Source organism: Pyxicephalus adspersus, chromosome 5, assembly GCF_032062135.1.
Source record: "Pyxicephalus adspersus chromosome 5, UCB_Pads_2.0, whole genome shotgun sequence".
Lineage (NCBI taxonomy): Eukaryota > Metazoa > Chordata > Amphibia > Anura > Pyxicephalidae > Pyxicephalus > Pyxicephalus adspersus.
The window spans coordinates 17,047,069-17,061,606 of record NC_092862.1 but is presented as its reverse complement, the minus strand read 5'-3'; the positions used below and the strand labels follow the sequence as shown (position 1 = coordinate 17,061,606).

The 14,538-nt window shown below is 36.0% G+C and overlaps 1 protein-coding gene across 1 annotated transcript in view; it reads right to left on the bottom strand.

The window, feature by feature from the left end:
- The window catches only part of CSMD3 (CUB and Sushi multiple domains 3), a 297,101-nt gene that overhangs the window by 52,811 nt on the left and 229,752 nt on the right, over nucleotides 1-14,538 (bottom strand). Inside the window, exons 43-45 of the mRNA XM_072413237.1 lie at nucleotides 8,962-9,156; nucleotides 7,276-7,449; nucleotides 5,161-5,334 (exon numbers count right to left, since the gene is read on the bottom strand). Of these exons, the coding sequence (XP_072269338.1) occupies nucleotides 5,161-5,334; nucleotides 7,276-7,449; nucleotides 8,962-9,156 (543 nt within the window). The remainder of the gene's footprint in view (nucleotides 1-5,160; nucleotides 5,335-7,275; nucleotides 7,450-8,961; nucleotides 9,157-14,538) is intronic.

Genomic DNA, 14,538 nt, shown 5'->3' with positions numbered 1-14,538 from the left:
TTTTTATTTGCTCAGAAAACACCTATTTACCCATATATAACAAAATTAAAAAGTTGGGTTTCTGATTGATAGGCAGCATGGTTTGTGAGTTAGGCAGCTTTGCTGGATAGATAGCACAACCAAAATTTGGAGCCCCTCTGTATCACCAGCAAAGGTTGGTCAAGAATAAGGATGAGCAAGCAAATTTTTTAAATTCAGTCTCGCGGCGAATTGGGTAGTTCTCGGCTTACCAAACATGTAGGTGAGAACGGCCTTTGTAAATTCGGCCAGCGAGACTGAAATTTTGGGACCCACTCCGCTCCCCTGATTGCTCTTGCAGCCCTTTACTAGTTGTATGTGTTCTTGGATGGAGTTTCTCTATCCAAGAGCACAGGAGTCCTGTGTTCCTGGAGAGAGAAACTCTATCCAAGAACACATACTACAGGGCGGCAACAGCATTCAGGGGAGCGCGGCAACAGCATTCAGGGGAGCGGAGCAACTCCGCTCCTCTGATTGCTGTTGCAGTCCTGTACTATGTGTTCCTGAATAGTGTTTCTCTCTTCAGGAACACAGTGAGAGTCTCACAGTTGGCTGCTCATGAATGAATGCAGCGTGGGAAAAATCCTCTGATTTTTTCCACTGCCACAATCATTCATAAATGGAAGCCTCATTACTCCGCCTCTCAGTAAAAGATCCCCGGGCACTACAGGTCAGAATGGGATCGCTCACTGACAGGAGGATTCCCACAGCTGTACTTATGAATGCAGGCGTGATAATCCTCCTATAGTGATTTCCGATGGTTTTGCAAAATTTTGCCGAAATGTTGGTGGCCAGAGGCATTCTCGCTCATCCCTAGTCAAGAACCCTACGCAGCTAGCTGAATATCTAGGGAGCTGCAACACACTGACTAACTAACCCACCACATATGCATTGCAGGAAACTTTGATTGAGATCCCACTTCTTTTCTTCCAGTCGGAGCAAATTATTAAAGGCAGATATCAGGACAAACATAATAGGACCCTAAATTATCCACCTTTAAATTTATCTTTAAAATTTTAATGGATTGATTAATCAAGCATCTGCAGTTTTTATCAACCTTAAATTTAAATAAACATTGGGAAAAAATGCAAGAAGGAAAAAATCCCTGCTCCCTTATAGCTACATTGTTTGCCACGATTCAATGTTCTATTTAAAGGTTCACGTCCAAGAAGCACAGTCTCCTTTTAAAATGTGTAACATGTCACAGTTGCAGATAGCTATTACCGATTTCCTGGCTGTTCAGCATAGCAGTTACTGTGTGGTTTTCTATAATTGGATGTTGAAAAACACTAGATTCACCTTTGCTGCTGTTAGCAATGACCCTAGAGCAATTATTTTCCTTGCTCTATTCTTATTCCTAACCTGCAGATTTGGAAAGTCTTGTTTGACAGAGATTCATTCTTGTTTAAAGATTATCAATAAGGTAACATGTTGTTCCCTATGGTCTAATACCCTTTTCTCTCTTCAGTATAACATAGAAACTGTCGAGTGATTGAATGTGATTAAATGGGATTTAGAATGTTTATTTAGAGGGAAATGACAATTCAAGATTAAAATATTCAGGCTTTACTGTCATAGGACTGGTATAAAGGTGAATATGGTGTACGGGAAAATTATATACTTATGCACTGGTTATTTAAATGTAAAAACTAAATAAATCAAGCGGGGTTTTCTAAAATTACATACAGTAAGAGCTTTGAAAAGAAAAAAAAGCTGAAGTTTTATGCTGGTAAATAAAGATTTCACCTGTTAATATTTGGGCACTTAATGGAAGAGGAAAAGTGAAAGCCTAATCATCACATATATATTTATTTATTATTATTAATTATATATTTATATAGGGACCTAACAGGATAGATATATGGATAGAAAGATGGATAGATAGATAGATAGATAGATAGATAGATAGATAGATAGACAGATAGATAGATAGATAGATAGATAGATAGAGAGAGAGAGAGAGATAGATAGATAGATAGATAGATAGATAGATATATATATATATATCTAGATAGATATATATATATATATATAAATAAATACTGAGAGAGCGTATGATATCTTCAGTAGGCATAGAAGCCCTATGTAAGTTCAGTTCCAACCATTCCTTACACAAAGCTACACTCTGTCTTCCCATCGCATTGCCATCTGTGCCAATTTGCACGGATTAAAGTGAACCCATAGGTTTTTTATTTTTGCACTGGCAAAGTACAGGTTCACTTAAAGAAAAAAAAAAAACAGTCATAAAAGGAACATTATAGGTTTTATTGTAAATTGACCTTTTGCTATGCCTGGTTGTCATACTAATCAATGGGCCTGGACAATTTCTGAGTCACTGACCTAGAATGCAGCTGGTGAAGACAGAACTTCTAATTAATTAAAACTCGATATTCAAAATCAAAAGGATTAGATGGACAATCATGGTAATGGCAACCTGTGTGCTTAGGACTGATCTTGTGAACATTTTACAGATTTTGGTCTCGAACATCAGGAAAGTCCCTGATATTGCATAAGTAACAGGGGACATTTTTTTTTTACAATAACACAAAGTTATGAACAGAATATATAAAATGCTTTTTCTATTACATAATATATGAAAAAATAATTTATTATGAATGTATTTTCACATGCAGATAATTACATATTCTCACTACTATTATTTGGTAATTACTCCTGTTAAGTGAGAATTCCTAATTGTGTGAGCACAGTTTATTACATGATGCTTTACTATACCAGCTTATGACAACTAAATTTCCATTTATTTTAATTGAAATTGTATTAAAATATTTTATTAGTCATTTTAATCCCATCTCAATATTTGCATGAATTTTTTTTCCAAATTCCTGTGCTTACGTATTTTTGTATACTAGAAAAAAATGGCATTTGAGCAGTTTTTTTGGCTGACAGTGATCAGTGTCAGTGCAGATTTATTGGGTGAATGGCCTTCTTAGAATCTGTCCTCATGAATACTTTCATGAGACAGCTGTTGTAGCGTAGTAGCGAAATATCTCAGGAGAAGTCCAAATAAAATGAAAAACTGATTATCTGCACAACTGATGATTTTATACCAAGATTAAACTTTGGTGTCCTAATGAAATCATAAAATATAACAAGATAAAATCTATTATAATAAAATATTAGAATATAATGTTATACAAGTTAATGTAATAGATAATACTGTATTATAATATTTTGTATTAGATTATATCATATAATCTCATGTAATAACAGTGGGGTTGCACTTTCTATAATTTAGAGTTAAATTTTTAAATGATTGCATAAAATGGGATTTTTTTTACAGGATATTGCAGGCAGTTCTTCAAGCTCCACATGTAACTCTAAAGCAACAGAGCTACAAATTCCCTTAATATAGAGGTCACAGCTGAATTATTATGCAGTTGTCATTTTTTATGATCTGGCAAAGCCAAGATATATACATCAAGGATAAATTAGGACAGAAAAATGTGTCCCTGATGCTCACAGTAAGACTGCAAATATGTTTCATGCTGCATCAAATTTACCATGTAATTTACATTGAATTGTAGTCACTCTGTGTCCTTTGCAGGTATCTTTTCCATTAAAATCTATTTATATCTAAGCAAATTTCAGAAGTGATTTTATGCATTGAAAGATATTCATACAACTTCCCTGACACCAATTAAAAAATGCATATGTATAGATTTTCGTACTTTTGCCATGCATTGGGCACCCAATAGTGATTTATTGGAATTTGTATTGATTTTACCTATAAACCCTAAAATTACTAAATCTTTTTGTGTATTCTCCTATTTAATTTGCATATGGAACATTTCTTTAAACCTTTTCTGGGTTCTGATTGTTTGCTAAATTTTTGTAAATTTTATGTTTGTTGTGAAAAATTACACACAGGAGTGAATCAGTCTAAATATTTTGTATTGGTGGATTTTTCACTGTTGTCATTACATTTTAATGAACCTAACATGGAACTAAAGTTCAACTTTTAAAAAAAGTTTGATCAGGCAAGTCATTATTGCAGCAATGGATTCTCCCTTTCTGCAATGATACCTCTTACTTGCCCGATCAGTCTATGGAATTGTCAGGATACCTAGCAATCCCAGCTTCCCCTGTGTATGCCACAACTGAATGAAATCCTGCTTGCCCCCGTGGGAGTTACGTCATCTCAGCCTGGCCAATCGAAATTACCAAAGGTCACAAGGAGGAAGTGAAGGAGGAAGTGAAGAAGGAAGAAGATGGCAGTGCCCAGTGCCGGAACAGGGAGTAAAGGGGAATGGTACACTGGGTTTAGTCCTGCTTTAGGCTTAAATGCACAAACCTCACCCAAGCTTCCTACTTACTTGTTTTGTACTGTTGTAGATTCTTCCAATGCTTACAGCTTGTCAAACTAAATTCTCTTCCACCAGTTAGCTTTGGCTTTAAACCCCAACTAAAGATTCTTTGTATCTGGATGTAAGTGGCCAGTGATAAAGTGAATTTACTTGAGTAGGCAGGAAAAACCAGCAGAAACCCTTTCAGTGCTACATGGCTAAATAAGTGGCCAGGGTGGGAGGAAATAGTGCAGTTGTGTTTTGGTTATGTGGGATTTGGACTATCAAAGATTTAAGTACTAGATCTAAGTACTGTCAAGTGTGTAAAACAACTATATGGTACTATATATTGATGATCCTTTAGTGATCAGACAGACATGTTTACATTTTTACCAGTGATCCAATAACATCCAACAACATCTTTCGATATAGTAGCAAGGATCATTATGCATAATGATTTAATTAATATGCAAAAGCTTAGGCTAAGACAATGCATAAAATGTAAAAGAAAACAAAAATCTTTCCAAAACATAAATTATGAAAAACTTTTCCCCAACAACCTTAACTCTGTGTTTGTGGAGAGTAGGAGCATTCCTATCCTTTATCTGACACTAATATAGTAAGATGATATTAGATGGTAATCTCAATTTGACATTTATAACAACCAGCTGTATAGAAATAATGAATGAAGACAGAGTAAGGTGACCTACAAGAAATTCTGTACTTTTTCTAAATTACATGGTAGCTATTCTACATAATAATTTTATGTTGTATAAAATGTGTTTATTATATTGAGGTATTAATACATTGCACATAGATTACCCGGAAGTCTACTTACGCACACAAGAAGGCAGCTGCCCTGACCAGTTATGATCTTGTTGGCAAATCCGCACGGATGACCCAATCAGACGAAAACCAGGATTGCATTGGTAAACAACTGTATCCCGATACCCATAATTCTCTCCAATAACTTGACCATTGACTATTAATTCTGGTGTCCCACAGTGACCAGCTACAACATGAAAAAACAGGTCAAAGGTTAATGTATATAGCCAGTATTTGGTACTTATTCTTTACAAAAACAAACACATTTATTCTTGAGGAAAACAGTAGAAGGTTTAATGATCATTGAAAAATTTCACATTGAAAATCACTATGTTTACATATAAAAAGTACTCCAAACAATGTTTAAACATCAAGTTTAGGCTAATACGATAAGGTTATCCCTGATATATGTCAAATAGAACATTCAATGCATGTAAATAAAAAAGGACCAGGTATTTTTAGTTTTTTTTTTCCTTTTTTTTTTTTTTTGCTATTATGTACATAAGCATTGGTGTAGGAAGGAGTGGGAAGAAGCTGATGTAAAAGCAAAGCCCACTGCCACATTACCGTCGACTAAATATGTCTTTGCATCATGATTTGTGATGCTTACAAGTGAACTCAATACTGAGGATAATGCATAAAATGTCATCTAAGTTCACTGTTTGCTACTCAATGTAGTTAAATGGGTAATGGATATTCAACTCAAATTATGTGAATGGGTACCTGTTTTATATTATGGAATTCCTGTTATTCAGTGTACACCGAATGCCTACTGATTGATATACCAGAATAAAGGACAGCTACTAATAAATGTACTAGTTTTGGTATGTTGTACAAATAATATATTTTATATTTATACAAATATTTCATTGTAAGACGAATTTTGTATTGTTTTGTAGTTTACATTTGCTTTATGCAAACTCATTCCGCCTGATTTATAATGCTCTCCAAGACTGGACGAGTTAGACTATCTTAGGGAAATCTAGGTGGTCTAGTAAACCTGGAAAGCATTTGGTTCATTATTGAAAACATTTGCCAAAAAATATCAAATGATTAAAAAAAAAAACCTTCCAGGTTTAAGGTCTTTCTCTAGTTTTAATAACTGAGGATTTGGTAATAGTATATGTGAGGTTCAGGTTAAGTTAAAATTGGAGGGTTTCTGGCTAAAATTTAATACAAAACCATTGGAACACAATTCTCGAACAAGCACTCCACTTTATATGTGGGCAGCACAGTTCCCTCTGTGGTTAGCACTCTAGCCTTTGCAGCACTAGGTCCTAGGTTTGCACCCTGTTTGTATGTTCTCCCCACGTCTGCATGGGTTTTTCTCTAAGTATTACAGTTTTCTCCCACATCTCAAAAAACATGCAGTAGGATAAATCAGCTTTCCCTCAAAAAAATTGTCGTTAGATTAGGTTAATGATTTAGGACTATGGTAGGGACATTGGATTGTGAGCCATTTTGAGAGACAGTTAGTAATATGACGATAAGGACTTTGTAAAGTGCTGCGTAATATGTCGGTGCTATAAAAATACTGGCTAATAATAATAATAATAATAATAAATAGCTAAGATAGCCAGAAATCATTTTGAGGGAATTCACCACATAATTACTGAAATAATCATTGGAAAACCAGTGTGTCTGCTACGATACAAAAACAAAAATATGATCCTTTTTATAATTACGATCAGCCATGGTGTGTGAAAGGCCACCAAAACAGCCAAGTTATATCCAACCAGATAGGAACAGGTGCTAAAATAACTTCTACTAAATAACAGTTAGATTATACCACCATGTTTGTCCAGCTTTAGGGCTTTGGTCAGTCTGCCTTTGAGATCAATTTACAATAATACTAAATAAATATCTATCAGCTTGCACTGACAGAAGTATGTGACCAGCAAATTAACTTTTTATGATTTGCAGTTGAACTTATTCCTCAATCTTTTCCATCATCTCTTGAAGATGCATGCGTCTCCTTCAAGCTGCTTTTGAATTCCCATTAACTTGTATGAGGAAAGAAAGACAAAAAGGTCTATCAACACATTGCGCTTTCGGCTAAACCAAGGGGGTTGTAGGTCATTAGAGAGTTAGGTAAGAACAAATAACGTGAAAATAAAAAATATATTACCTAAGCATCTTGTCTCTGTCCCACTCCACAGTCCAGAAGATAAGCACTCCCGCACAACTGAACCAACCAGCATGTAACCTGTGTCACATGTAAATATTGCTGTGGAGCCAAATGTTGTCTGAGTTCCAATTTTTTTCCCATTGTGTGGTACAGGGAGATCTCCACAGGATGTGACTAAAACAAAAACAAAAAATCTTACTGCATTGGTTTGGACTAATATAAACAAAAAGTCAAACAAGCTTTTCAATACGGGCTTTGGTATTCATGGCTTCGATTGTGTAATTATACTTTGTAAACTAGTAATTTCAAACAAACCTGTTTCTTTTCACCAACAGAAGTACACCATGACCATTTTAACTCACAATTCACCAACAGCTTATTCCTCATTCTGTTCATTTACTCCCCTGCTGCCCCATTGAGCTGCAAAGGACATACCTGGTACGTCAGGATATTAAAGCACATGTGCCACACTCCCTTTCCTTCCATATGACAGCACATATGATTGGTTCAGTTTTGTCATATGGGGGTGACAAAAGGTAAAGGTGAAAACTTGTGAAAGAATAAAGTATCTCAAAGCTAGTACATGCTTCCTTTTCACAATTCCAGCATGTGAAAGAAGTGCAAAGTAGTGAAAAACAGGAAAAATGTGCTAACAGAAAGAGGAATTATAAGCAAACCTGTTTATTTGCTCTGGATCTTAATGGGTTTGCTTTTAAACTGAACAATATACAGACATACCATTCTTAAATGTTTTTATTTTAATATGGTTTCCACTGTTTTTAAACCCTCTATACACAACATTATGTATAAAACTATGAAATGATCTCCCAATTGTTATTAAAATAATCCTAATGGTTAAAAAGAAGACCCACAAAGTCAAAGTCAAGTGAAACAATTTTTTCTTCTTCTGCAACTATTCAGTAAAAAACATAGGTTCCAACAAATCTGCATCTGAAAGTACTGTCAAGTTGGGATAAATATGCGTATCATCCCTTTTTTTTTTTTACTATAGCATCCAAAAGTTGACACAAGGTGATCACACAGTGATCTCAAAATAAGCCAGGGCTTCAGGACTATATTGCCAGACTGAGTCTTGGAATCCTGGCCGATTGGTAAGAAATGGCATTTTACACATAATAGGGCATATTAATTCATTTTGGTAACATTGGGTATACTAATACATACTAGTAACAATAATTCTGCATTGTATACTTTTGCAACAGATATTAGTAAAATGTGATGTTGCATGCAAATGTTAAACATAAAAAGTATATAAGGAATTGTAACTTGGGTAAACTATGCACTGTATATCGCTTTTTTTACAGCTTTGCAGATTCTTGTGTTGGCTGTTTAGATGTTACAGTTGAATGATCTAAAGCTCTTTCTAAGGGCTTTCCAAGGTCAACGAAGGTTAGCAATAGAATTCCAAATGAGCTTGACTGATTCAAAGACAGCATTGTAAAATGTAAAAGCACTACAATAAATATTTGGAAAGCTCAAAGTCAGCACAAAACATTTATCTCTAATTATTCTAATAAAATGTTGTTTTGTTGTATTGCTGCTCATGAATGCCTTTAATACATAAATGTATTTTAAATGACTCAGCACAGCTGTGAATATTTGTTTTGTGGCCGCGCTTGATGTTCCTTGTATGTGTATCTGAATTCATTATTCTTCCATACATACTTTGGCAGTAAGGTCGCTCGTTTCTCCAACTCCATGTTCCATTGGCAAGGCACTGAATAGATGCGGGTCCCAAACGGAAATACCCAGGATCACAGCTGAAAACAACTTTTGTTTTGTATTCATAGTGGGATCCATTGACAATGCGCCACCTTCCATGTTCCAAGGTGAAAGAATTGATGCTGGGGCAAGTCACAACTTTAAAGAATATAAAAAACAGGTTATAGTAATAGAATACAAAAATGATCCAGATCCCCTAACAATTAGGCAAATCAACAAAAGGAAAAACATACAAACACATATAATTAAAACCACTGCAGATGTAAAACAAATATAACAAATATAAAGAAATTATGTTAAACATAATTCACAGTCTCAATTTCTAATAATTCTTTGTTCCACCACCATTGGGGACAATGCCAAAGAGATATTAACTGTTTCTTGAAACGAAAGATTGGCTTCAGAAAAAAATACAGTAACAATTTCTATTGCTATTCATTCATATGATCCCACAAAATGCTGAAAAATCTTCAACCAAGCAAGCCAATACTTGTAAGGCAAAGAATAAAGCTCCTGCTGGTTCCTCTCCCTGATGATCCCTATAATCTCACTTCACTGCTTTCTCATGTACAAGAGGCAGTGGGAGAAACCAGTCAGAACTTCAGGGAACCATGAGAAACAACACAGCTGGAAGTGTTGGTTTCCCAACAGACTTTAGCAAACAAGGCAAGAGAGTTAAGTATTTATTTCCTTTTTTACAGGTATGGCTAATATTTCTGCTGGGTTCCTTTGGAGCAGTGTTACCCCTATTAACATGGAGGAACCCTTTCAAATAACTTTCAGGTCTTCAGGGAACCCCTTCGGTAATTCCTAAATTCACAACTCACAGTACATTAGTGTGGTGGTCAGTAGGAAGGCTGCCACCCTTACGGATAAAAAAAAATCTTTGGTCTGACTGGACAGTAAGAAATTGCTCATTGCACAAGGAACCCCAGCAACCTCTCAGGAACCCTGGCTGATAACCTTTGCTCTAGAGCAGGGGTCCGCAAACTCCAGCCTTTAGGCCAGAAACGGCCTAGCCAGTAGTCTGTTCCTGCCTAATCCCGCTGGTGCCGGTAGCCGCCAATGTCCTGCGCTCTCCATCCGCCGTAATCAGCTCTCTTCGTCTCTCTCCAGTTCTCTCCCCCTCCCGTGCTGGGCACCGCCTCCACCACCGTGACAAGGAAGGTGCCAACTGTGATGCACATTATCACTTCTCTGTACAGCGATGCAGAGGCCATTGTCACACCCCAGGGAATCCTGACTGACGTTTGCCTTAAGCACACACACCCCACGGGGCATGCCTGATTCAATGCAATGACTTCAGCCTCCAGTGTGCTCACAGCATAACCACAACCAATAAATATTATAATAATATTAAAATAGAAAAAAATGCAGAACCAGAACATCAAAAAATATAGTCAAATAACATATATATATATATATATATGTATTATTTAAAGAGTGTGAGTTTACCTTCAAACTCTAGCTAGAGCTAAAATGCTATTTTTAGGAGGAATAATCTTTTAAAAATAGAAGATCAAAGAGCAGCCCAACTGGTTTCAGGCATATCCTGGTTTACAGTTCCAGTCTATTTTTTTTCTGAGAAGGAAGTAATTCTACCAGCTATATGAAGCATTTCTGGAGGTCATCTTGTAAATTTGGTTTCTCATCACTCTCAAGCTGAAACTGAACTCATTAACAAAAAGCAGAGTCTTTAGAAAGCAAAGTCTAGAATTGGTTATACTGTACTAAGTAGAAACCGACTGGCTCTTGATATTAATATCACACAGTATTTGTATATTAATTATATCATATTATACAGCATTGTACAAAGTCCATAGTCATGTCACTAACTGACAATCTAATGTCCCTACTATAGTCATATGTCATTAATGTAGTCTAAGGTCAATTTATGGGGAAGCCAATTAACCTAACTGCATGTTTTTGGTATGTCGGAGGACACCAGAGTACTCGGAGGAAACCCACACGACACAGGGAGAACCTGCAAACTCCACGCAGATAGGGTCCTGGCTGGGATTTGAACCTAGGACCCAGCACTGCAAAGGCCCAAGTGCTAACCCCTGAGCCACCATGCTGGCTATATGATATAAAATTGGGTTTGCTGCCTTCTTCATGATTGCATCAAGGGATCTAAACTCAAGTATGATCAAGGGTCTACAGTAGTTATATAGCCACATGAAAGTGTGATGACTGGGTAAATGAGGACTAATAAGTGGGGTTAAGATATAGATAGATAGATATAGAAGATATGCAACCAGGTTTGTTTTCTGTCTTTTTCACCGCCTGTGCATATAATGAAGTGTATTTTTTGATAATTATTTTTTTTATTAAAGCTTGGGGGGAGGGTATATTGGGTTACTAAATAGTAGCACTTAAATGTATAGAAAAAGTAGAAGCACAAGAAATACCTGCTGATCTGCCAAAAAAGTGAGCTCCTTACTTCTTGTTTGGGTTGACAACAGTTGTCTTTGCACTCCCCTCCCAACCCTATATCGTTGACCCGTCTTCTAATTTCCAAACCTATGTTCACACTGACCATGGGATTGCGGTGTGATTAAGGCTTCCCCATGCCAGTCCTCTTACCATAGACTCCCTCTTCAAAGCAGCCCCATAGACATTGAATAAGGCCAACAGTGAGTGGTACCAATAACGCTTACTGCCGACTGCTGTCAAATGTACGGACCCTGGTCCCTTATTAACCAGGGCTGCGGTGTGACAGCCACTGGGAACCTTGCATATATTCATTTTCATTCCCAGCAAGAAAAATGCTACTACTTTGACACCCAAGGCCCTGTCCACATAGTCAACATACTACCTGCTACATATATGACCTAGGTGTTTGTGAATTTTGGGTAATAGCTGAGTTTAGTTTAGTTTAGTATTCATATATTAACATACAAAAAACAAATTGCTTAAAAAGGTTTCACTTTCAAAATTTTATAAAATGTTTATTTTAAACTTTTTTTTCCTTTAAATATTTCTAACGTGAGTAGCAAATTTAGAAAGCAAAAAACGGAATGTTGGTTAATGCATTTACCTTTCGGTATGTTTTATCAGCTCTACATATCCTTTAGCACACATTGCAATGCTTTTTTTTTTCTCCTAGGTGCTAATACCGAGAAAAATACTTGAAAGATACATTAACGGCTTGATTTTCTAATGACCCAAATTTTGGAAGTTGGTCCTTCTAGAGTTTAGTAATGGTTGCTTAATGAAATAGTATTAGGGATTACTGTCAACCTGATTCATCAGGCAGGACCCATTGAGCATGTTAGTGCTTTCAAGACGACTTAGATCTTTTCATTAGGTTAATAGTTTAGAAGCCCAAGCAGCCATGAAATCATGTAATGTGACCAAACCAATTTGTACAATTAACGACCCACTTAGATGCTAATTATTTTGCTTTTTGTGCAGTTGTCTAATAATGTATGAATATAAATATTTAATGTCCTAAAGCTTTTTTTTAGATTGTCTACCTGTAACTCACTTAAAGCTCTTACCTCCTAAAGATTTAAATAACTTTTTCCCATTTCAAGGTGCTTTTCTAAATGTTACTATTTGTAATGGGTGAACAAGACTCCAAGTCCCCAGTAGAGGCTGGAAACTGGTGCGGTTCACAGCAAACAGCAAAGGGGAGAAAGTGATGCAAGAAAAGCATAGAGACTATATAATATCCAGAGCTGACTGCGCTAACCGAATCAGGGATAGTTTGAAAAAAAAATAATGTAGGGAAAAATTAAATAGTGATAAAAAGGTGTAAATGCACTATGTATGAGGTATATATAAAAAAATATGGCCATTGGAAAAAAAAATATAAACAAATATATAAAAAATAAAGGTCATTGGAAGCATCAATGATTTTTTTCTCAAGCTAAAAAGATGGAGTTTAACTTTAAAAGATAACTACTGAAGCAGTAGTTGTAAACCATGGTTCAATCTGTTGTCTAAAATTGACATTTCTAAGTCAAATCACTAAAATGACTGTATATCTTTTAACTTTCAATGTTTTACAGCTTTTGTGTCATTATAGCTGATCAGATTGAGAAAAGAGTCCATTCATTTAAACCATAAGTGTTATCTTTGCACAATTAGGTTTGTTAGCGATTGATGAGGTGGTCTAAAATAAAACCGAAACCCTATATTCCTAACCGTTTAAAGATTTTTAGTTTAAAGAAGTTCAGAATATCGTCCTAAAACCTATGATTTATACAGGCCATCACTTCTACAAATTTAAAATTCAATAGTTCCTAATTTTACAATACTGTTTGGTGCCATACAAAAAGTATGGTTTAAGGCTAACTGTACATTGAAAACGGCTGGGCTATAGCAAAGATGCAGCCTACATGAATATTATCATAAATAAAAATAATAAATAGTATTTATATAGTGCCAACATATTACCCAGAGCTGTTCATTAAAGAGGGGTTGCAAATGACAGACAGATACAGACAAAAGAGGAGACCATGCCCAGAAGAGCTTACAATCTAAGAGGTGAGGGAAGTAGCACACACAAGGGTGGATTTGTAAAGGTGGCAAGTAGTGAGGGTTTTAGGAGAAAGAGGAAGATGGGTCGGCAAGTTTATAAAAATTGGTTTTGAGTGCTCCTTTAAATTAGCAGAAAGTAGGAGTAAGCAGAAAAGAATGAGTAAGACCATTCCAGAGAGTTGGGGCAACTCTAGAATGGTGTCCTATTCGGCTTGCTCCTACTTTTAAAAGAGTAGTAAAATTTAAAGATAATTTTACAAGCTGAGGTTTGAATTTTATTTAGAAATCAAATCTGTCTTTTCACAACAGTTTATTACCAAATAACTTATCAATGCCTTTTATTCATTGCTGTAGAACCCGGTCACGGTTCCTTACTTTTCTTTGATTATGGTTACTTTAGTGTCTCTAATAAGGATGATGGTGGTCTGACCACTGCGCCCTGCTATGACCGAAGGAGAAACTGTAAAAACTCTTACCTGCCCCATCAGGTAGTATTGCTGGTGGGCAAGGCAGCTGGTAGTGGCACCTCCTGTCATTGTAATTTACAACAATTTACAGAAGAGAAACTGGTCCTGCCAACTACCTGGGCCGGTCTAGTCCAAAGTCTATATATTTTTTTTCATCATTTGTTCTATCTACATACAACTTTTTCAGACTATGAAGACCTTTTGATGTACAAGAAGTTGCAGTGGGAGGAACTTTAATAAGATGACTAAAAGACTTATAGTTGGGAGAAAGGGAACCAAAAGGCCTTTACTATAAAGTACTAAAGTCTAGTATGTATGTTTGTAGAAAAAAAGGTACTTACAGGTACTGCATATCACTTCCAGTGCAAGCCTAAACACAAGCAATGTACTCTTCAGTCTTGGAAAGTGGGAGAAGCCATGAAAGCTTTCCATTTTACTATGGTAGCCAACTAGAGAAAGGTGGCTGTATAGCTGGATTTCCAGCATTGTATTTTATATACTTGGAATGTTTCATTTACAAAGACTATTTTGTTGTTTTCCTTCCCCAAACTAGACTTTAAATATC